This window comes from Pseudopipra pipra, chromosome 3 (assembly GCF_036250125.1).
Source record: "Pseudopipra pipra isolate bDixPip1 chromosome 3, bDixPip1.hap1, whole genome shotgun sequence".
Taxonomy (NCBI): Eukaryota; Metazoa; Chordata; class Aves; order Passeriformes; family Pipridae; genus Pseudopipra; species Pseudopipra pipra.
In genome coordinates, this window is record NC_087551.1 from 1,468,901 (window position 1) to 1,492,925 (window position 24,025).

Genomic DNA, 24,025 nt, shown 5'->3' on the forward strand with positions numbered 1-24,025 from the left:
AGCAGTTGGCCAGACAATGTCACCAAATGGCTCAGCCTGCTTGTGATTAGTAAAATTCCAGCTCCAGAGTTAGGGTCAGAATTGTGGAATAAGATCAAGCTCTCTAAAAGTTATACAAAGCAAAATTCTCTTGGTTTGGAGTTTGGGAGGGAGGATGTTTTGTTTGGTTGTAATAATCCATTGTGACTAAAGTGGATAAGTGTGACAACATGGGCACAAAGCATTTAAATTCCCCATTAAAATTTTATTGCAGTGTGCAAAAAATTAAAATCCTGAAAAAATGAGTAAACCCAGCTTCATTCACAGGCACCTGGCCTAATGTAGAATTTAGATGTTTCAGTCCTGTGCAATGGAAGTGGGTTGTAAAACAAACTCCCAGGGTGTGCCCCAAGCAGGGCTCTGGGTCCCTGCAGGCCCTGGCACAGCAGTGTCACACACACAGAGTCCTCCCAGGCTGGAGCTTCCTCCTCCCCTGCCCGAGGGAGAAAATCCACCCAACTGCTTGGAGACTGGAGTGACTGTGTGTTGTGTGAGCCCCCAGTGTCAGAAGGTGCCGGGTGTCAATGAGCTGCCGCGGTGCTGCTGCTGCCGCTGTGCCCCCTGGGCACGGGCAGTGCCTGCCCACAGCCCCGTGTCCGTCCCAGCAGGTCTGTCCATCCGCAGCGTGTGCTGGAAGGCTGACAGGCTGCTGGCAGGGACCCAGGACAGCGAGATCTTCGAGGTGCTGGTGAGAGAGAGAGACAAGCCCATGCTGATCATGCAGGGGCACTGTGAGGGGGAGCTCTGGGCCCTGGCAGTGCACCCCAAGAAGCCCTTGGCAGTGACGGGCAGCGATGACCGCTCCGTACGGTAAGGCTGGAGTTCTTTATTTCTTAGCATTCAAGGCTGGAGTTCTTTATTTCTTAGCATTCATGTGCACATTCATTTGTAATTGATTGATTTTCTGGCCTTCTATTAAGGAAAATTTTTTTTCCCCCATATTTTTCTTAGCACCTTTGCTTATTCTCTTCAGCCTTCATATCTGGGCTCCACACATCATGTAAAAATAATCAGAATTTGTGTTCAAAACATGCTGGGTTTCTCTACTCTGCTGGAAGTGCTGATGCATTGCTGTTGGTACAGCAGGTGTGGGGATCTAAATGGAGAAGGATCACTTTGTATTTCTCTTCTGTTAATAATATGCAACAAGCCCAAAGCCTAAATACCTTGGTGGTTCCTCCTGACCCTACTATCCTGATTTCCAGCTGATCCATCTGGTGTTTTTCCAAACCCTTTACCGGACGGATGGTCACTGCTTTTTGTCTTACACAGATGATTTGATTGCATATATTTAAATCAAGGCCAGGCAGTTACCAAAGAGATGTTCAGTTTTTATGGACTACCAGTCAACTTATTTCAGAAACATCCATGTGGGTTCTACCCTTTGGCCATATTTCAATGGCAAAAATCAATCTCTTACTGTGCATCCAGCTCCTAAATAATGCTCCTTCAGATTCCACATGATCGCTCACCCGGGCCTTGAGGCTTTGCTGCTCAGCTGGCATTGCTTTCCCTTTCTTTTCTGTCTTTTCACTTGTACTGGTTTCCCATTCCTGCCATCCTCCATCACTCTCTCACCACAGTTAAAATCCAAAGTGTGAGACTAAAGAACTGCCAGTTGTTCAGTGCAGTCATGTTTTCTCCCTGGTTCCTACACGAGTGTTATTTCTCTCAGTTGATGAAATGCAGGAATAGTCTCCTGTGCCTGTGGTTGTATGCCCAGTGGCACAGCCAGGCCCAAGTCCACCCTGGCAGGATGCAGGCCATTCTGCAAAGCTGGGATTAGCATTGCACTGCCCTCAAGCCAATAAGCCACCCTAAGACTGGATTTCTTGTCTTGGCTCATCTCGTGGTGAGCCCAGGAACTGAGCCCTGGCCTGGAGCTGCAGAAGGCACTGCTGACTCACAGCAGGCCTGACCCCTCGTGCCCCTCCAGGAAGCACTGCAGGATCTCTTTGTGCACATCGACCCTTAATTAGTGCTGCTCTTGTGGCTCTGATCGCTGGGGTAGCAGATACCCCTGGTGCCTTTGGACATTGCCATTCCCTCAGATGTGAAGGGATTTTCCTGCCCTTTGAGCTGTTGAGCCACTACAGAATGTGGGATTTGAATCCCAGTTCAGGTAGTGGGAGTTTTTTAGATACTATGTCTTCATTGAGGAATTCCAGTGAAATATGCAAATAAAAACGTACACAAAAGGATTTTCTTCCAGTTTTCTTTTCAATACTAAAATTGGATTGACAGGAGTATTTCTGTATTGCTGTTCACTGGGTAATTTTTCTTAGTATTTGATTATCACATCATTTTGAGAAGAGTGAGTCTATAATATAAATCTAAATTGTTTTAGAAATCAGAGTATTTAGTGAGTCAGGTGATACTCTCATGTCTGAGATGTCCTGTTGAGAAAGGGTTGCTGTAGATTTTCCCCAGCCCAGCTGAGAGAAGGCTCCAGCCAGATATAGGTTTCCAGCATTTTAAACTTCCAAAACAAAGCATATCAAGTAGGAAAGCTGCTTGCTTCCTGTCTGTTACCACAGGAGCAGGGAAAAAATACCGTTGTCTGGAGGCACCCAGAATTATTAATTACATTTATTCAAAGCACCTCACACCTGTCTTTGTGTGCCAGAGAAGGTCTGGCTACAGCACCACGGGATGTTCAGGCAGAGCAGCTCTGCTCCACTTCTGTCTTCCTGAGGGATCTCTGTACTCCTGCTTTTCTAAGAAGATTGATTAGAACCTGTTTTTCTGTGAATGCCTTTGAATATTTGTCTCTGATGTTTGTGTGAAATCGTGCCCTCCACTGGGATGGGACAGAGTGGAGCAAAGCTGCTGGCACAGCCAATGGCTTGTCTGCTCATCAAGGGCTTCCACCGAGTCTCCTGGGAGGCTCCAATAAACAAACTCATCTGTCAGGTACAGAACGGAAAAAAGTTGGAATATTAACTAATAGAATAATGTTTCATTGAGCCTGTTTGGGTTTTTTAAACCCAGTCATTGAAACAAACACAGAGGAAAGTTGCCAAAGAATGGTGGTATATTTACTATAATAATGCCTTGTTTTCAAAGCACATGCACTTTTCATGTGGAAATAGTATATTTCCCTGATTTTTCAAAATGTACTGTGCAGAAGTATTTTATCCTAAAAGATACTTTTTCTATTTTCATGAGCAAAGCCAGGCTTTTATTTTGTCAATTGTTTATACAAATGCCTGTATGTGTGCAAAAGGCTCTTCTTTGCTGTTACAAAAGTAAAAAGCTCCTATTTGAGATCACCCTTCCATTAATTCAAAAAGTTGTAGTATTTTTTAAAGAAAATTGAATAATCCCGCTTGCATTTTGCAATTACTCTTCTAGTGTATTGGACAAAGTGATTTATGTGAAAGCAACATTTTGGAGGCAAATTTTATCCTGCTGTTTCCTTCAAAATCTTTCCAAATCCTCCCTGCATCACTCCTTGAGGCACTGCAGCTTTCCCTTTGCTCTGGAGCAGGTTGTGGAGCCTGGCTGACCACGCCCTGATAGCTCGCTGCAACATGGAGGAGGCGGTGAGGAGTGTGTCCTTCAGCCCCGATGGATCCCAGCTGGCACTGGGAATGAAGGATGGCTCCTTCATTGTCCTTAGAGTGAGGTAAGGGGGGAAAAAGGGATAAAAACTGGGAGAGCGCAGTGTGGAGAGGGATCTCCTGCATCATACCGTTCACTCCCTCTCAGACACATTCCAGGCAAAACAATTGGTAATTGAAAGACTTTTTAAAAGCATTTTCAAGATACATATGAATAGAGTGAAATAGCCAAACCCCCAGATTTCAAAATACATAGTCTGCTTTAACTGATACTTGGAAGAGCTTCCCCCTTTTCTTACCACTACTCCATGTGTTTGTTAAGCATGTATTTAATATAATAAAAATACTTGGAACTACTGGCTGATAGGAGGGAAAATCCTGTGCAAACCCCTGTAATGCTCTGCTTTATTGACTTTAACAAAACTTAAGTGGGCTGTTCACATTCATTTAACAGCCATCCCAACCACTGATGTTTTTCTAAAGAAGTTAATCTCTCTCTCCCAGCAATCTTGTCTTTGCTAATTTGCCTGATGCCCCCTGGATATCTCTGTCTTGGGTGGGGGAGGATTCTCCTCTAAGGACTCTGCCAGGATGTCAAAGCTGGTACCAAATGCATGTGGTTTTCCATGACCTTGGTGCTTGCAGGGACATGACGGAGGTGGTTCACATCAAGGACAGGAAGGAGGTGATCCACGAGATGAAGTTCTCCCCCGACGGCTCCTACCTGGCCGTGGGCTCCAACGACGGCCCCGTGGACATCTACGCCGTGGCCCAGAGGTACAAAAAAATCGGGGAGTGCAACAAGTCCTCCAGCTTCATCACCCACCTCGACTGGTCCGTGGACAGCAAATTCCTGCAGACCAACGACGGCGCCGGAGAGAGGCTCTTCTACAAGATGCCCTGTGAGTCTGGGAGGGCTCCTGGGATGGACCAGTGGAACTGGGGGGGTTTGGAGGAGAACACCACAAACGTGAGGGAAATAACGCTCCTGCAAGCAGAGTTTTTGGGCTGGAGTTTACAGAAATACCTCCTGCTCGTTCTTCAGAGCGGCAGTCACGGGACACACCCACCTTCAGCTCTCAGCAAACGCTGCCTCTGCGTTTTCTGCTCCGTCAGTTTTATGGTTTTACACGGGAACTTTGAGAGGTTGGCTCACTTTTGGGTAACTACCAGAGCGCCTCTGTCCCTGTTGTGCTTCCTTCAAGTGATGAAATATTCCTGTGTTAGTGATTAGAATGTTTTTAAGAGTGTAATAATTAAAAACAGAACTGTTTGAGTTCTCAGTGTCACAGCTTGTTAGTAGAAACAACACTGATAAATAATGGATTTATTCTTACTCTTACTTAAGAATGCTTTCTAATGTTTAGAAGAAACTGTTGCAGAACAGAGGACAGCTTTAGGAATAAGATTTTGTGCTCATTTTGGGCTAATTTGGCAGCCTTCAATCAACTATAAAACAGCCTCTGTAAATGAAAAGTGCCATGGAATGACTGACTGACCAAATACTCAAATTTCAGGGGCTTGAGATGATCAGGGCAACATATGTGACAGGATTTAAAAATTTGAGTTAGTAATCTTCTAGCACTTAAAAATGTCCTGGAGAGTCGTGTTACATACATACACTTTCTACTGAAGACATTTCTTTGTTAGAAGTGATGTGGAATTACAAAGTTTTTCCACTTTTTTAGGTTTTGGCATGCTAATTCTAATTAGCATATAATTCTCAGTAATATGATAATTAATTCTAATACAGCTGCATTAGAACTCCTAAGGTTTGTGATGGCCTCAAACACCACAAATGTGGGATTACAGTAATTTAAAGAAGATTGTGAATCTTTTTAATTGGGGTTAAAAATTAATCCCAATCAGAATACACAGATAGATTTGGTGAAAAGAAACAGAGTTTACTGAAAAGCAAATTATTACCTCAATTATGCACTTGCACGTTTTCAGCTGGGAAGCATCTCACCAGCAAAGATGAGATCAAAGGAATCCACTGGGCCTCCTGGACCTGTGTGATGGGCTCTGAAGTGAGTGGGATTTGGCCCAAGTACACAAACATTTCAGGTGTCAACTCCGTGGATGGCAATTACAGCAGCTCCGTGCTGGTGACTGGAGATGATTTTGGGCTGGTGAAGTTATTCAGATTTCCGTGCCTAAAGAAAGGTAGGACACTTTTGTGTTGCTGACAAATGCAGTATTTACCTTAATACCACATCAGTGTATTTCCTATTGGTGGCTTTTCATTCTTGTATATAATTCATAGGAGTGTGTGCACAATTTGTGTCATTATTCATGGGTATAAAGATGAGACTTGAACCTCTCAGTTTGTAGCAATTCCCTGCCCATACAGGGTATGTACTTGGTGTTAGAACTGTTGAGAATGTGGCTGTTTCCTCAGGGTTTGCACTGCACCAAGCATAAAGCCAACAATAAATAAAACAACCTGTTGGCTTTCTGTGATCTTGAGTGTTTCATTTGCTATCACATCAGTGTATTTTCAAAATTTGTGTTTATAGGACAAGATGTAACACGTGTGTAGAGTTCATGCTGGCAGTCATGGCAACAAAGGGGAAGATTAAACCCTGTGTGTTTTTAATTCCTGCCAAGATCTAAGTACTTTCTGAAAACAGAAGATATTGTTCATATAATTTTATGTCACTTCTTTTTACATTATTATTACTTCTGTAGCAGAATATCAAATGAGGCATTTGGGTGTTGTTTTTGAGTTCTCACAAGTGTCTTTAGACTGTGTTTCCCTTAAAAGCCCAACTTTGTTGGTTATGTTAATTCTTCCCTTCTTCCATGCCAACAGTTCCCTTGTTTTTTAGGAGCCAAGTTCAGGAAGTACGTGGGCCACTCAGCACACGTCACCAATGTCCGCTGGTCCCATGACTTCCAGTGGGTTTTGAGCACAGGAGGTGCTGATCACTCTGTGTTCCAGTGGCGCTTTGTTCCAGAAGGGATAACAAATGGCATCCTGGAAACCTCTCCACAAGGTAAACATGAAGTGTTTATCAAAGGAAATCAGCACAGAATGCAGCACTGCTGGAGAAGCTTTTACTGAATTAACAGCAAATATTTTTGTTATAATTCTCTGGAGTTTCAGTCGCTCAGGATGTTTGGGCACTTGGCTTTTCAAAGGCAATCGTTGATTTGAGGCAAGGGGCATTAGAAACTGCTGCAGTTTAAAAGCATACAGTATTGTATGTGTAGAATACATGAGTAGTATTCATCAAACTATGTGAAAGAAGACATTTAGAGGGACCAGATAATTAAATTTTCAAGCTTAGCCATGTAACTTGCATTCAAAAATCTGGCTACCTGTGTTGAATCGTTTAATTTTATTTTGCAGGGCAGTCTCACATATTTATGTGGTAGCTGTACTTTAGATTTTTTTCTTGTTATATTCTTGAAACTTATAAACTACCAAAACCGTATGAACTACATAGTGACAGTTGCTAAAATCTGGATTCCCTGCGGCAAAAAGGCAAAGTTTCACTCCATAAATGCACAATTTGGTCAAATACCTTGTTACAGCAGTTATTTTAAACACAAGGAGTGATCACTGCAAGCTTTTATTTGCCAGTTCTGTATGATTGCACTCCAAAGCCTGTTAAGAAAGCAGAATTCTTTCACACTGGAACTGTACCAGTAACTACTCTGTGACTGTGCTTCCCTCTGCCACCTTCCTGCCCCAGGCAGGGAAACAGGAGAGACAGGAATGAAACCCGGCCCAGGCAGGCAGCCCCTGCCATTTTAACAACTGCCTCTGCTTCCAAAGGCCCTGAGCAGTGCTTAGCCCAGAGTTTAGGTTCTGCCAAAACATCCCATCCCATTCCCTTGGCATTCAATGAGTTCAGTGTGTTGGTTTTTGTTTTGAAGCAGAGGGTGGTGTGGATTCCTACAGCGAGGAGTCGGACTCGGATTTATCCGACGTGCCAGAGCTGGACTCCGACATCGAGCAGGAAGCTCAGATCAACTACGATCGCCAGGTGGGTGGGAAGGAACACACTGTATAACCTGACAGCTCATACTGACTGTTCATCACACTAACTGGGATGGTGTTCAGCAGGTTGCACAGCCAATATACAGATAAACCCAGAGCTTACTTCAGCTGGGGGGAGAATTTAAAAGGCTTTGGAGAAAAGAATTTCAAAGGGTTTTGAGGGTTGGAACTAAATGATCTTTAAGGTGCCTTCCAACCCAAACCATTCTGTTACTCTGCCTTCTCTTTACAATTCATTGGAACCTGGTTTTCAGGAGCTGTTTTCATTGTGAATCAGACATCACCTGTCACCTTGTACTGTCCCCCATGAGCTGCAGTGGTGAAAGGTCAGGAATTCCTCAGAGCAGGACTGGGACCTTGTAAGAAATGTGGGAAATGCAAACTAAGCTTGGCTCAGGTTGGTTTGAGGGATTTAATGGCTGACATGGGGCTGCTCTCTAGGATATGGAAAATTCACCTGTAATGTGCCATGCCTTAGCCAAAGGCACCCTTTGTCTTGTCACCTCACTTTCCAGGTTCTGCAATAAATTACACAGACCGTTCTGCCAACAGCTTCTTTTGCCTGTTTATTACAGAGATCAATCACATTTGGCAAATTAAACAGAGGGGTTTGTCAAATTTTCTCCTTCCCCTCTCTTTTACTCCCAAGTCTCACTGCAGTGCTTGTCCCATCCTCCTCCTCCCCTCCTCCTTCTCCTGGTTTTTCCATCTGTACTCCAATCAAACGGCATCCTCCTCCACGCCGTCTGTGTGTCAGAGAGGACGTCTGGGTTTAAAAACTAAAAGTGAAAAGAGAGTTGTAGGCAGTTAAACAGCAACGTTCCAGGCAGGTTAATGCATGGAAAAGCCAGAAGCAGCTTAAAATAACATCTTATATAGGAAGTGTGAGACAGCTCCGAGCAGAAGCTGCACTTGGCATTTTGTTAAAGGAAATAATTGATATGGAAACAGAACCATTAATCTTGTGTTGGGAATTGGGGTTTGGGTTGGGTGTTTTTAATGTTGTGGCTGAAGCACACAGAGGATTCTCGATTTCAAGATGCATCAGAAAACGTTGCTCCTGTTTTCTGTTGCATGAGGAGCAAGAGTAGATGGTGAGAACGTTCCAGATAAAGTATATACACTGTGCTAAGGCTCTGTGTGCCTTCCATTTCAAAAGCTCAGTTCTGTGAACACCTTTCTTCCAAAAATCCAGTGTTCTGTGTTGGCACTCAGGTAGATTTCTGTGGGAATGGCAGTTTCCTTGTCCATTTGTCCAAGAGACACAGAAAACAAACAATAAAGCTACATTTCAGTGTTATAATGGATTTTGTTTGGGACCATGGCTCTGATGATCCTCTTTAGCAGCTCTCCAGAGTTTCAGCATTTCTGAAATGTTTCAGTGGAAAGTATTTTGTGTCTTTAGAGTATTTATAGAGCTCTAATTGTACTTTGGCATTCTGGAGACATTGGCAAATTCACCAATGCTCAGCTTTGAGCATGGACCCTGGAGCACATATGAATTGAAGACACTTAAAGACTTTCAGTCAATATTTACATTCCTTTTCACTAACTGACACTGGAATCTTCTAGAAAAGATGCACTGCTGCTGTTCTGGGCCACTCAGGTCTGGAGTTCATCATCCAGAAGAAGGGTGGGAGCAACAGTGCCTGGCTCTGTGTTATAGCTGCTGAACATCACAGTAGCACATACTACATTTCATAGGTGAAAGAAAGTGCCTTTCACTCATATATACAGACAGCTGGAGAACCAGAGCCATGCAGTTAACTTGAACACTTCTCCTCCAGGTTTACAAAGAAGACCTACCTCAGCTGAAACAGCAAAGTAAAGAGAAAAACCACTCTGTGCCCTTCCTGAAGCGAGAGCGAGCGCCCGAGGACAGCCTGAAGCTGCAGTTCATACATGGGTAGGGGAACACTGGGCAATACTTGTCATTTCTGAGGGGTTCATCTTGCTGGGATGCTTTAACAATTCGTATCAGAGCATTAACCAAGCATTTTCTGGTGCTTACCCACAGTCATTTGTTTGTCATTATTACCATGGGTAGTTTTTAGAATATCAGACATAGGTTTTCTTTTCTCAGTTGTATTTCAGGGCTGGGCTGGACGGGGCTCTGAGCAACCTGGGATAGGGGAAGGTGTCCCTGCCCATGGCAGGGGGTGGAACCAGATGGGCTTTAAGGTCCCTTCCAACCCAAACCAGTCTGTGATCCTATTTGTTAAGGAGCAAGGGAAGGTTACAATACTGTAGCCATTTGATAAATGATACATCAGTGTTGCATTTTGTAAAATTACATTTTACACTGGCTGTTCTCTACACCCGATGTCTCCTGGGGCAAAGTTAAGTTGCTTATGATAGCTGTGATTTGTTAAAATGCCTGATAGATTTCTACTTGAATCCTGTTCCCTGTAAAACTTACCTGGGCACAGTTCTATGTGCTTTTGTGAAATCAGTGCTAATTTAGGCGTTGGGTGCAAAATAAACCATGAGAATGGAATAGTCTGTGGGGAATAGTCTGGGATGTTTTTGAGCTGAGGTTGAGCCCACAGGACCCTGTGCTGATTTAAAGGTAAACTGGCAGGGAAATGAACCCAACTCAAAAGAGATATTATAAGTCAGAATAACAGTTTAATAAAATAATACAATAAATACAATTATACAGACAAACAGTTGGTTTTAAGCCACAAAACCCAAATGTATAACCCAGCACCCTGGGGCATGAACAGAGTGGTGTTCTTTGGGCCCCCTGAGTCCAAAGGAAAAGGAGAGGGGAAAACCTGTTGGTGAGAGTGCTGGTGCAGTCTGGTTGAGAGTGGTGGCCTGCAGTCTTCCTCTGGATCCCACAAGTGGTTGAAAAAAGTCCCAAGACCCCAAGATTATCTATCCTCCAGTTCAGGCAGGAATGCCCAGTGCCTCCCTCAAGGCAGGGAGTTCCACAGTGGGTGTGAGCAGAGGAGCATCCTCCTGTCTCATGGGCCTCTTAACACCCAGTTCATAGCCTGAGGAGTCAGGGCTGCTCTGGGCAGAGGGTGTAAATGGTCTGTTGAGAACAGTTTCTGGGCAATGGCATGGAAGGCTGTAGAATACCCAGTTTTGGGTTGCACCCATCCAGTGATGAACTGGTCCCAGCTGTTCTAACTAGGACAGACCCCTTTGCTGTTACCACACAGACGATTTGCAGAGTTTGTTCCCCGTGTTCCCGGGACTGAAGTGCTGTGTGCTGGCTGCAGGTACAGGGGCTACGACTGCAGGAACAACCTGTTCTACACTCAGACAGGGGAGGTGGTTTATCACATCGCCGCCGTCGCCGTCGTCTACAACCGACAGCAGCACTCGCAGCGTCTCTACCTGGGCCACGACGACGACATCCTCAGCCTCAGCATCCACCCCGTCAAGGACTACGTGGCCACGGGGCAGGTGGGGGCTTATAATTAGCATTTATAATTAGGAAAAATGTGCTTCTCTTTTTCTCTAAGTCTGGTGTTTCCTCCTGTGTGTTGTTTCCTGTATCCCTGCCCAGCTGAAAATGGTCTGTGCCTGAGGAGGTTTCGGACTTTCCTTGGTCAGGCACAGTATTTTTGTACTGTAGTAGCTTTCAAAAGCTCAGATAAAAGCTGGTTTGTGTTGGACACTACTGATATCTGGTGCTGAATATGATATATTCAGTGTGTTCCTATGCATTCATACACCAGGATAATTTATCCCATGAATGTGATGCTGAGTAATGTCATTTTAGAGACCATCCACTGATATTTATCTGAAAGAGAAAATGGCTCTTGAAAAAGATAAAACAGGGCAAGTGGGAAAGTAGTTCCCTCTGGAGTGCTTTGAAGACATGATAGTGCTCATTACCTGTGTGGGCAGATGTTCCAATGAACCCTCTGATTTAGGTTGGAAGGGATGCTGCTATCCATGTTTGGGACACCCAGACACTGAAATGTTTGTCCCTGCTCAAAGGCCAGCACCAGAGAGGAGTGTGTGCACTGGATTTTTCAGGTGAGCCACAACCCACATTTGTCTAAATGATGAATTAAAAAGCAACCCTTGAGATGAAATGTTAATTCAAATAGCTGTAAAATTACACCCAGTACCAACTTCACACGGAAGTCTGCTGTCTGTTTGGATGAAAATAGTGTGTGTGGTAAAGTCAGTCTGTCAATAATTGATTTTGGTGGTGTCTAATAGATAGGGCCAAGTGTACAGCTGGAATTCTGGTGGCTGTCTACACAGTGGTGGAAGAATTTAAAAGCAGGCAGGATGGTGACTCAAAGTGTATCAACAAGTTGGAAATGTCATCTCTGGGCTCATACAACTCTTCACATTTTTCAGTGGGTTTACAGAAGAAGTAAATATGACAAACAGTTGTCTGCTGTCTCTCCTACTTGTCTTTCTGAGTTGGGTGCCCTGAGCTATCTCAGTTTTTAAGGGATAATTCCTGTGTGCAGCACTGAAGAACATCAGCCATATGGTGGGGACTTATGTACTTCTGCATCTTTATAAAAGGGCTTGAACATTTATTCTCCCTCATTCTATTGAAAAAAAGATTACTTTAGCTGAATTATCCTTTCCTTAATCTCATTTTTTTTCAATTAAACATAACTTATTTCATGTTCTCCTCTCTAGAAATCTGTTAAGAACTCATTAGGACATAGATCACACTTGTGAGACAGGACTGTATGAAAGAAGTATGACTTCCACAAAGACAAATCTGTGGAACTGAGTCATATTCCATTAGCAGAAGAGGAGCCTTGGTGTCCATCCAAGAGCTGGAATTCAGATGTGGGATTGTTGACCCACTGTGTGTGTAACCCAGCTCTGGGAGCAGATTTTTTGGTGCCAGGAGAAGGGAAAATGGATAAAGATTATTTAATTGCCAGTGTGTGTATAGATGTTGAAAAGCTCCTTGTTAAGATCCTTAGTTGAACAAATGCTCATATGTTTGAAAACACTTTGTGGTTGCATTTTTATCAAGTAGGAGTGTTCTGGGAATTAGAATCCACATACCTCTGTAAAAGTCTAAAGAATAAGCTGGCCACATATTCTGTGGGCATGAATCTGTACAAAAATATTAACATTTTTTTAAAATGTAGTGACCACTCAACATTGCTGTGTTGCTTTAGAACCTGATCCCAAGAATAATGCACAAACTGCATTCCTAACTGGCTTTAGTTTGTGTTCTTGGCACAGACAGAGGGGACAGTTGTGCAAATATGCACCTCACTGTGGGCTCACAGGGCTACCCTGGTCTTATGCAGGGAGTTTTCACTGTGTGAATAACAAGATATTTCAAAATCAGATTCGAGTCACATTACTTGGAGCTTAAAGAGACAAAGCTGAAGCTCCCACCCCTGTGTGGCTGTGGCAGCTGACTCTGTACCTGCTTCTCTCTGCCCTTCAAACCCCCTGTGGGCCATGGCTGCAGTGCCCGGGCAGGGCAGGTTCCTCCGGTGGGACCCTGCTGTGGCAGTGGCATTCCAGGAAGAGAACCTCATTCCTGCAGTGTTTGGCTGTGCCCTCTGGTGGCTGATCCAACATCCATGCCCTGAGATGTCAGTGGGAGTGTGCAGTCCATGTTAGTGCACAAACCCTCCTGCTCCAGGTGAAGAAAGTTTCAGTCGTTGTGTTGGTTGGGTTTTGTAATAAGCTCAGTTCTGGTTTCCTACCCTGTTTTTCTACTTCATTCCTTCCTGCCTGCTTCACTGCTTCCATCTGGGCTTGTTTCATTAAACTGTGAATTCTTTTCCTCATTCTGAAATTCCCTTTCTCCTTCTTGCCTTCTGTGAGAAGCATCATTCCCAAATCAGTGCTCTGGTTCAGCCTCTGCCCAGCTCTGCTCCCTCCAGCTTTAACTTTTCCTCAATTAAATAACTAAGCCAATAATCAGCTCCTGCTGCATCCTGTGAAGTTCAGTTGTCTTGTCATGTACTGCAACAATTGCAGCTTAGTTTTTTTAATTTGCCAGACTTTCAGGACAGAAGTTTGTCTCTGAAAGTTTGTTAACAATGGTGGTGTTTATTGTTATTTCGTGCCTGGGTGCTGTTAAATTATGTATTTTTCTTCCTTTCATTATCAGTAGTGCTGTGTCTTTCCTGCAGTGAAAGAGGAGAGCCAGCAGTTATTTTTAGCCTTAAAATTTTCTATCATACTTATAGTTTCATCACATTGCCTATGAAAATTTAACCACCCAGTTCATACTCTAATAATTCTTTTCACCATTTCGAGCAAAAGGAAAGAAGCATCATCTGATCAGAAATATTTCCAATAAAATGTGATGTGAATTTAGTGTACTTGGGCTTTATGAACTTGACTGTCATTGTCTGTTTGATCCTTCCTACCTCCCTTTTTGTCTGAATGGTTTTTGTCTGCTTTTGGGAAAGATCAGTGGTTTTGTAAGGAATATATCAGGGAATCAGAACTCCAGTCTCTCCAACTATTAATTCTGGTTTTTTGCTTTATAATACTTCATTAGGAATTCAGTTTGCAATGTCATTGTGTTCATTGCCTGCTCCATTCTCAGCTAGAGCCTTAGCACCTTTAACATGAAGTGTTGCTTCTGTGCAGCTGATGGGAAGTGTTTGGCCTCTGTTGGGCTGGATGACAATCATGCCATCGTGTTCTGGGATTGGAAAAAAGGGGAAAAGCTGGCAACAACCAGGTGAGAATACACAGGGTATGAATGTCCTCTCTGGTTACTTTGTTCTGAGTAGCATCATCCACATCTTTCCTATAAACAAAGGAATAAACCACAACTCCCTCTGCGAACAGAATGGTGCTTCAGAGCAACATCCCAGATTAAAACCCTTGGGATCTGCAGCTCAGTGTTTGGAAATCAGGAGTTCCCTGGCCTTTCTGATAGCCATGTTGATATGGAGCTCATTTAAGGACTTGTAAGTCAAGTTATATTTTATAATATTTTATATTATATTTTTTCCCAATGTTATGTCCTGACCCAGGGCAGAGGTCATGAGAGGCATCACTTCCTTTATGCATTGGATGACGTGCTGGGTTCCACCAGTGTACACAGCAGATCACTTCTCTGAAAAGAAAAAGCATTCCCTCAAATATAGATTTTTCAAGGAGTGCTGATCCTGCCTTTCCTCTGAGTCAGCTTTTCCTGAGCTGTTTGCTCTTTGCAGTCCCTCACGGAAAGCTCAGCCAATAACCCCGTAGCGAAGAATCATCTGCAATTCCTTGGAAGGACCAATGTTGGGAAGAGAATTGGATCAAAGTTTACATGTGTGCTTTTTTATTCTCAAATATTGAATTGCAAGAATAGTATTAGGTTGGAGAAGAGTCAGACTGTTAGAGAACCTGGTTTCTGTCTTACCCTTGCACAAAGCAGAGGTGCCTGGGAGGTCAGGGCCCAGAACTGAGCAGAATTCCTGTAAGGGTGGACACACGTACCAGAAATGCAAGGAGTTAATTCCATTTGCTGTCTGCAGCCACATAAAACATGTACCATTGCTCAGGAGAAATTATTGGTGTAACTGCAAAAGAGTGCCTGTGAAAGGCATTTATTATTATTTTCCTTCTGGTCTGGTTGCAGCAGCAGCCAGGTTTTGCCGTGGCAGCACTGTCTGGTGGTGGTGTAGCAGCACTGAGGGAACGCACGTCTGACTCCGTGTGTGCATCCCAGAACCCCTGTTAGCCACACATTTTGGTGTCACACGTGCACTTTGTTGGGCAGGGAGGTTTTAAACCCTGGTTCAAGCCTGTGCTGGAGGGTTTGCTTAGCAACGGCCTCGGCTGTGCTGGAAAACATGACATTTTCACTGGCTTTGCAGTCCCAGTCTCGCTGTCTCCAGACAGATTGTACCTGATGTGCAGGCACAGAATACCTTCTGTATTCCCAGGCTGACCTTTCAGCTTTCAAAAACCATGAGCTGTGTCTCTGCCTGGCTCGTGGTGCTCACAGGACAGAGCACTCAGGTTCTTCTCAGCACAAAATGCTGTGTGTACCCAATGGAGCTACTGTTATTGCTAAGCTGTTAGTTGGGAAATATGCAGAGACTTCACAAAGAGCAGGAAAAATCAATTTATAAATATATACCTCAAAAAGCATAACTTCTGTTACCAGAGAACCAAACCTGAAGGTGTCTGTGCTGCTGAATGAACTGTTTCCTAAATTATAATTTCATAATCTGTTATTTTATTTTTCAGCTTGAAGGACAGTAGATTAAACACTCCCTCATTTTCTTGTCAGAGTATTTTTTCATATTTATTAGTTGAGTTCTCATCCATTTAAATATTTATGTTGACCTTTAAGCCTTCTCCTGATTGCCTTGCCCTTTGTTTCCTGCTTCTTCATTATGACTTTAATGAACTGGAATTCAGTGTGAGACAATTTTTATTCCCAACGTTTCTGGACTCTAATTCCCCTGTGGTTTATGCTCAAATTCATCCTGCCACCCCTGTGGGGCAAAATTCCAGGGCTAAACCCTTGCAGATTACAAATATGGCTCTCTGCCTTTTGTTAGGTGGGGAAATGATTTACATTAATGATTTAATTAGTTGGAAATGTTAAGTCGTCCCTTGCCATGTTTTTTCTTATTTTTATCTTTATTGCAGGGGCCATAAAGATAAAATCTTTGTAGTGAAGTGTAATCCACATCATGTTGACAAACTAGTCACAGTTGGGATGAAGCACATCAAATTTTGGCAGCAAACAGGTATTTTATACATTGGGTATTTTATATATAATTTATATAAGAATGTGTATATTTTTTAATACAGGAACACCATGTTCTCAGTTTATGAATTTGTTTTGTTTGTGAAGCAATTTTCCAGTTACCAAAATATTGAAGGGGTGAAAAGGATTCCCAGGTAGTTGTGTTCAGTCACACTATTAAGGAATTCTCCTGAGGAAAGCATCCTTGGCTCCCAGAGAACATGCAGCCCTGGAATTCACTTAGGCACATGATTGCCCTCCTTGGGAAAATTTGGCAGAATTTCTGTGTTATCCACGAGGCTAAAAATCATGATATGGTATCACAAGAATCAAGATATCAAGGTAATATATTTGTCATAGAACACAAGAGTTTTCTAAATAATGTAAAATGAAAATGTATTTTCCAGTATTTAGAACTAGGGTGAGATTCTGCAAACAACTAAGGGAAATATTCAGGCTGTTCTGTCAGACCGAGAAAGGCCACAGGGTTGGGTTCTGATTGAGGGTATTTTTATTCAGGGCTGGATTTTTCATTCTTCATTAAAAGTTCTTCACACTTTTAATTGTGCACACATGGCATGAGTACTCAGTATAAAGATCTCGGGGAGCATCTTCTGTGTGTCAAACTCAGCACAAGGGCAGCTAAAAATAGAACTCCAGGCAGCTCAAAATGAGATGGTTCTAAGAACTTCCTACACTTGTACCACGCTTCAAGCATTCAAGTGGTTCAGGTGCTGTGTGATTAAAAATTAAAACATTTAAAGTGGAGGTTATTTTTGAGGTAATTAGGTGGACTTGCATTGCTGTTTGCCAGATCCCATGGCAGGAGTGTGCACTGAGCAGTGTCTCACTCCAAGAGCAGTCTGTCTGCAGTCAGAATGTGTGTTTTGAATGGAGATCTCTCAGTGCAGAGGGGGCTCAGTCTGGTGTGAGCTGTGAAGGGCACAGGACTCGACACCAGGCCACCCCTGCAGAGAGGATTTTGTAGTTCTGTGTGTGGTTTTGTCCATAAGCATTAATTCTTGGGCTTATGGCCACTTCTGCTTTCTGAACCAAGATAGGGCTGTGGCAATTTGGTTCCCTGACAACCAGCAGAGTAACAAATCCTGCCGTTTGCTCTGCAAAGCTGCTGCCAAATTGTCGGGTTGCCAGGGGACAACTAAAGCAAACCTCTAGTCGTGGTCACCTACAGAGAAGCAACTTGGGAAAAGCTGCTCTGGGCAAAAAATATTCTGCCAGCCATTGTATTAGTTCTTTTTGCATCATTCCTCCCCAAATTTATCACTTGCTTGGAAAGACAATCTGCAAAGTGGAGTCCGTGCTGCTCCAGAGCTGTCATTACTGGGCTGACTCTCTTTGTGCTTTTGCCGTGGGATTTCAGGATTCCCATTATCTGCTGTGCCTCAGGCAGCCACAGGAGATGATGGGGGAAAATATTTGTGCTTTACCAACCCAAGTAGAAAAGGCCTTTTGTGTGTGCTGCAGGTGGAGGCTTCACATCCAAGCGAGGCACGTTCGGCAGCGCCGGGAAGCTGGAGACGATGATGAGCGTCTCCTACGGGAGGATGGAGGAGCTGGTGTTCTCTGGGGCTGCCACTGGAGACATCTACATCTGGAAGGAGACCCTGCTGCTGAGGACAGTGAAAGCCCACGATGGGCCCGTGTTTGCCATGCATGCACTGGATAAGGTGTGTGTTAGATCCCATCTTTAAAAGAAACTGTGGCAAAATGTGTTACTGGCATCACACAAATGAGTTCAGGACCAAGTTTTGCCATTGGCACTTTGCAGATGTTGCTAAGGGAAAATATCCTTTCTGAGATTATAATTTCAACTGTAGAAGTACAGCATGAGGAAAACATTAGCTATTAACATTTTTATACAGCCAGGTCAATTAAGATCCCTGTGGCTCAATCCTTTCTGGCCCTAATTGATTGTTCCCAGCTTTTCCATCAATTTTTTTGTTTGATCTTAGCACTGAACATTCTCTTCACTTAATTTTTTGTTGGTTAGTTATTTATGCTGTTTTACATTCACTTGGCACAGACAACCTACCAAGGGAATTAATCAAAGAATTGGTCCCTAATGCATTATTAGAGCTTGGGTTGAAGCATCTGTTAAGTCCATTGAATTGGGAATAACTTGAGAAGCTATTATTCCAGCTACTGCTTCTTCTAAGGATAAACCCCATATTTTCCCATAGTTTATTTCCACGTGCAGACAAACATCAAGGTCCAGCATTACTGCTTACAACAGTATGTACTCTGTGAGCTTTTAAATCTTTATAACCTAGAAAAGCAGCTCTAAATCTTACCCCCCTGTATTTTTTCCCTCCTAGGTACAGACTCCAGTATTTTTAGTTTCACACATGAATAAAACGCAGGGGAGACTTTCCTCTGCCTTTGGACACGTTTTTAATCTCGCCCCAGGAGTGCTGACACTGGTGTGTGTTCTCCCTCTGTGATTGCACAGGGCTTTGTGACTGGTGGAAAAGATGGAATCGTGGCCCTTTGGGATGACATGTTTGAGAGGTGTCTGAAGACGTATGCTATCAAAAGAGCAGCACTGTCTGCCAGCTCTAAAGGTATGGTTTGTTCAGGGTGTTCTGATGAGGGTTCCAGCAGTTCCATCAGGCACGTGCACCTCACCTTTCATGGTGTTGAACAGGTGTAATTATATATAAACTGTAGGTGTTGTGAGGCTGTCTTTGATTTCCCAATAAACACGTGACATGAATATCTTTGCATTGTTCAGGTTTGCTCTTAGAAGACAACCCCTCAATCCGAGCCATCAGCCTGGGCCATGGGCACATCCTGGTGGGAACCAAAAATGGAGAGATCCTGGAGATTGATAAAAGTGGGCCCATGACTCTGCTTGTCCAGGTACTGGGGGGTTCTCCCAGATCAGACCATTTCCTGTGGAAATACAGCACATGATGAGATTTTCCCAGTCATTTTCTGTCTGTTTTCCTTAACCCTCTTGGCCACCATTCCTTTCCTTGCTCAGGCAGAAGTTGATGCTTTCTTATGTAAATGACTTTGAGATTCACTATGGATTATGGAATTCTGAAGGTAAAAACAACAGTCCCTTGAGTTCAAAGGCCAATGAGACTCTATGGTTTTTTTAGACACTTAAGTTTAGGATCCAACATAAAAATGAGAAATGAAGGGTAGAACTAACACAATTTATTCTATTTTGACAGTGTGGTTCCATTTATTTCCTTTGACAGTATATTATGAAGAATCCTGTGAAAAATGGTAGAGTGATGACAGCTTTCTACAGTGACACACAGTTGTCATTGCAGGTGTTGCAAAGCATAGAGGAACTTTTTATTTTGGAAAAAAATAGTATTTTTCACAGTTTGGTTAAAAAATTTTCATGTATATGTCCACTGATGTATTTGGTGCTGCTTTGGTTCAGTGTCTCTCATAACCCCAGTGTCTGTATGTAGAAAATTGTACAGAACATTTCCTGAGTTGTAATTTATCGAGCTTTTACCTGTTGTTTTCTATAACTGACTAACATTGTTTTTTACAAAAACACTGTTTCTTTGGTATATTTTCAGTTAGTTCTGGTCACATGAAGTAATCCTTCAAATTTGCCTTGCCTGCGTCCTTACAAACAGAAATGTGTGAAGCTGTATTTTATAAATGATCGAGCTCATTCACTAATCCAGATTGAGAGCAGTAAGAAATGATTTAACCTTGACACAGTGCCAGAAGCTGTATGCAAGCTGAAGGAAATCTGGGAAAAAGCAAGGAAGAGTGATTAACAAGTTGGAAAACTGAGAATGTAGGGAAAGATTCAAAGAACTAAGTATGTCTCCAGGGTGTTAATAATGACATAAACCCTGAAGACAGATTAGCCCATGTTAGGATTTCAGGGTCCTGTTTGGGACATAACTATTTCATGGTCATTTCAAGTGTGGAAAAGAGAATATTGGTAAGAATAGGAATTACAGCCAAGGCTGTGGCAGAGTATTTTAGACAGTTGTCAGAGAAACAGAGCAGATGTTCAGGGCTCTTTGAATGTGGAAAGCCTTGGAGAGGAGATGGTGAAAACCTCGTTGCCTGGGACTTGTCAGATGAGGCAGGGCAGGTATTAGAGCACATTACGTGACCCCAAATGTGTTCCTTTGTCTTGCACGGAATGATTTCCTTCAGGGCCACATGGAAGGAGAAGTGTGGGGCCTGGCAGCTCACCCCCTGCTGCCCGTGTGTGCCACCGTGAGCGACGACAAGACCCTGCGCATCTGGGAGCTCTCGGCCCAGCACCGCATGCTGGCCGTCAGGAAGCTCAAAAAAGGTACCTGTCCCCCGGCCATGCCCTGGCACAGAGCCTGGCACAGCTCCCTCCCTGCTCCCAGGGCACAGCACAGCCATTAATTGGGCAGGGAAAGGGCGCAGTCGTTAAGGAATTGGAAGCGCAGGGAATAAATTGTCTTTGGCATGTGTCGAGCCGGTGAAAAGGGTAGGAAGGAGAAGGGCTGTAATCTATTGTAATGAATAGTAGTAAAATAAATGAACTTTAATCTTTCCTCCTCCAGCTTCAAGGGGAATGAGTTGACCTCAGAATCCTTTTCCTTCCCAGGAATACCCAAGGCCAGCATGTTTGTTGCTGACACCTGAAAAGATTCCTTATAAAGACAAATGTACAATGTCCTGCATGTTGGGCACAGTCAGCCTTCAGTGGCAGTATGAGCTTTACATCTGACAACAACTTCTCTGAAAATTAGCAGCTTTCCTGCCCTCTCCTCTGTTGTTGAAATGCTGCTTTCTCTTATTTTGTTTCCTCACTGATATCCTTCAGGAAATTTTGTATTGTTCATTTTCAGTGGCAGATGCGGAGCACAGGAACTCTCACTGGCTGAGGGAAAACAGAGTCAGATGGTTTGGGGGATGAGGATAGTTGTAGGAGAGAGTATGGTCAGATATAATGCTGGGGTGAAAAATTACTGGAGGAAGTGTAGTGCATCTGTTTTAAATGTGCTCTGCTGAAAGGAACCATTATTAAGTCACATAATAAAGAAGTTTTCAGTGTGGTATCCCTGAAAGACATGTAGTTACACTGCTCTGAATGAGTTTGAATTTTCCATCTGGATTTCCTTTCTGTGTGTGTTTTGGGGGTTTATGTTGTTTTAGTTCTATCACTGGTGTGTTTAGAGCATAGCTGGGAGGTGGTATTTGCACATAAACTATTCCAAGAAGGATCCAGTCAGCACTGCCAGCTCAAGAACCCCCTGTCCAGAGGGCGCATTCCCGTGTAACAGAGCATTAATCATAGCCCTCTCTCTAACATATTCGCTTTAATAAACAACAAATCTATCTTAGAACTACCTACTTGCTGTAAAGCCTTTCAGTTTTAGTTCCTTCCCTCAAGGCCAGGTGTGTGAAGCTGAGGAGGCTGCGTTTCCCTTGGCAGGGGGCCGGTGCTGTGCCTTCTCTCCCGACGGGAAGGCCCTGGCCGTGGGGCTCAACGACGGCAGCTTCCTGGTGGTGAACGCGGACACCGTGGAGGACATGGTCTCCTTCCACCACAGGAAGGAGATGATCTCCGATATAAAGTTTTCACGAGGTACAGGGTGGGAGGGGAGTGTTTATCGTGGAGTTTGTTCTTCTCTAGACAAACCTGAATGTTCCAAAGGGAGACTGGCTTTCTGTGTGCTCCAGGCATTAAGTACTTCACAGTTCCACGTGGTTGTGTGTAGCCTGGTGTAATGGGCACACCCCTGTCTGCTGGCTCTGGGGGCACTACAGCAGTGTAAATGCATAACAATATTCATTAGAAGATTTAATAAGATTTTAATAACCTCTGTGTCTCCTCTTTACAGAATCAGGAAAGTACCTGGCTGTGGCCTCCCATGATAACTTTGTAGATATCTACAACGTGCTGACCAGCAAAAGAGTTGGCATTTGCAAAGGTGCCTCCAGCTACATCACCCACATCGACTGGGACTCCAGAGGTAACGTGTTTGGCCACAGGTACTGCTGGAAATGCCCATAAAATGGGAAATCAGGGGACTGTTCCCCTCCCGGTGCCTGAGATCAGCTGTCACCACTAATGCACGTGCCTTCTGCCCACAGAGCACCATGTGGGGCCAGGGCAGTTCCAGTCGGTGTCCAGTTCCCTCTCCTTGCTGAGCACTGCCTGGCAATCACTGGGACGAAGGGAGAGCCTGATTGTCACAGCTAATTAAGTCCAGCAGGGTCATTAATGAGCTCATGCTGATAAGCCTTCCCAGAGCTAATGAGATTCCATGCAGGACCACCTGTGTGTCTGGGCCCTGCTCCCCCTGTGGTGTGAGATCCCTGACAGCACCACCACGGCTCGTGTGGGCATGGAAAACTCCCCATCCAGGGGCAGTTTGGTGTTGGTCACTGTGCCAGTGAGGCACTGAAAAGAGACAGGAGCTGACAGTGCTTTCACTTTTGGCAAAGCTGTCTTGTAACATTTTAATGAAAATTAACAGCCCACACATTTATTTTTTCCTTCTGTTGGTGTGATGATGGAACACAAGCAGAGTGTTTCCTATCAGCAGACACTGCTTTGCTGCACAACGGTAACTTTTTAAGGACATTGGGTGGTATTTAAAATATTACTTATTCAGTGAACCAGGAGTAAAGGATCCTTAGGAGGCTGATTTTCAGCATCTCTTTTACTTCTGCTATGAGTAATTCTCTGGAGGACAATTTTTTAACTTACACCCAGAAACCTTTTCACTCAATCAAAAGAAAGTACATAATAGTCATAATAATTAATAAGAATCATAATAATCTCTCATTTTATATCCAGGAAAGTTATTGCAAGTCAATTCTGGTGCCAAAGAACAACTATTTTTTGAAGCACCGAGGGGGAAAAGACACATTATAAGAATTGCTGAGGTACAAATTACATTTCCTGGATTTTTTTTCTGTGACAGTTAATTTTAAGCATTGTCTTCAAATGGTGCTGTTTGTCCTTTTATGATACCATATTTGCAGTGGTTAGCATTAGAATTATTTACTCATTCCACAGTGTCTTTCCTAGCTTTTGTAAATGGTAGAACTTACAGGTTTCTGTTTGTATCTCTGAATTTATTGTTGTTTATTTATTAGCAGCCATTTGCCATAATCCCCTTTCCTGAAGTCGCCTGTTTTGCGTGTAATGAGTTGCGCACAGGCTATAAACCATCTTCAAAGAGCCCGAGCTGGCTTTTCCTGATGTTGATTATTTGTGACAAGTAATTCTGCTACAAAATTGCCAGTGTTTAACCCCTCGGAAAACCTCTAGGGAGATTTGTATCCGTGTTGTGCTCTGCCTTGGGAAAGTGGGAATGTTTAAAGCCTTAAACCTTTCGATGATGAAGATACACAGTATCTGTATAAATACAAATACGTGTAAATAAAATGCACAGTGGACAGTTTCTTAAAAGCTAAAAAAAATTAAGGTAATATCAAGCATGGGAAAATATCCCCATGAAACTGGTGTGTATTTGGGCCATATTCCAATGGCTTCTCTGGGGGCAACTCTGCCTGCAGATCGAGAAGATCGAGTGGGACACGTGGACGTGTGTTCTGGGTCCCACCTGTGAGGGGATCTGGCCCATGCACAGCGATGTCACCGTGGTCAATGCAGCCAGTCTGACCAAGGACAGGACCCTCCTGGCCACAGGAGACGACTTTGGGTTCGTGAAGCTCTTTTCATACCCAGTGAAGGTGAGAAGCGACTTTATTTCTGTGATTAGAAAGGCAGTGAGGGAAGACACTGTT

General features: G+C 43.6%; 1 protein-coding gene across 10 annotated transcripts in view; it reads left to right on the forward strand.

Moving 5' to 3' along the window:
- The window catches only part of EML6 (EMAP like 6), a 90,460-nt gene that overhangs the window by 34,957 nt on the left and 31,478 nt on the right, over positions 1-24,025 (forward strand). For 6 of the 10 annotated variants that reach the window (XR_010429561.1, XM_064650969.1, XM_064650967.1 and 3 more), the window contains exons 8-26: positions 645-849; positions 3,530-3,667; positions 4,248-4,504; positions 5,556-5,768; positions 6,434-6,601; positions 7,488-7,597; positions 9,399-9,517; positions 10,842-11,028; positions 11,502-11,607; positions 14,173-14,266; positions 16,180-16,280; positions 17,765-17,967; positions 18,750-18,861; positions 19,032-19,159; positions 20,441-20,582; positions 21,699-21,851; positions 22,108-22,239; positions 23,070-23,158; positions 23,795-23,971. Coding sequence is in view for 9 of the 10 variants with exons in the window: in XM_064650969.1 (XP_064507039.1) it covers positions 645-849; positions 3,530-3,667; positions 4,248-4,504; positions 5,556-5,768; positions 6,434-6,601; positions 7,488-7,597; positions 9,399-9,517; positions 10,842-11,028; positions 11,502-11,607; positions 14,173-14,266; positions 16,180-16,280; positions 17,765-17,967; positions 18,750-18,861; positions 19,032-19,159; positions 20,441-20,582; positions 21,699-21,851; positions 22,108-22,239; positions 23,070-23,158; positions 23,795-23,971 (2,834 nt within the window). In the remaining variant the exon portion in view is untranslated. The remainder of the gene's footprint in view (positions 1-644; positions 850-3,529; positions 3,668-4,247; positions 4,505-5,555; positions 5,769-6,433; positions 6,602-7,487; positions 7,598-9,398; positions 9,518-10,841; positions 11,029-11,501; positions 11,608-14,172; positions 14,267-16,179; positions 16,281-17,764; positions 17,968-18,749; positions 18,862-19,031; positions 19,160-20,440; positions 20,583-21,698; positions 21,852-22,107; positions 22,240-23,069; positions 23,159-23,794; positions 23,972-24,025) is intronic. The other 4 variants (XM_064650964.1, XM_064650966.1, XM_064650962.1 and 1 more) reach the window with 3 other exon arrangements.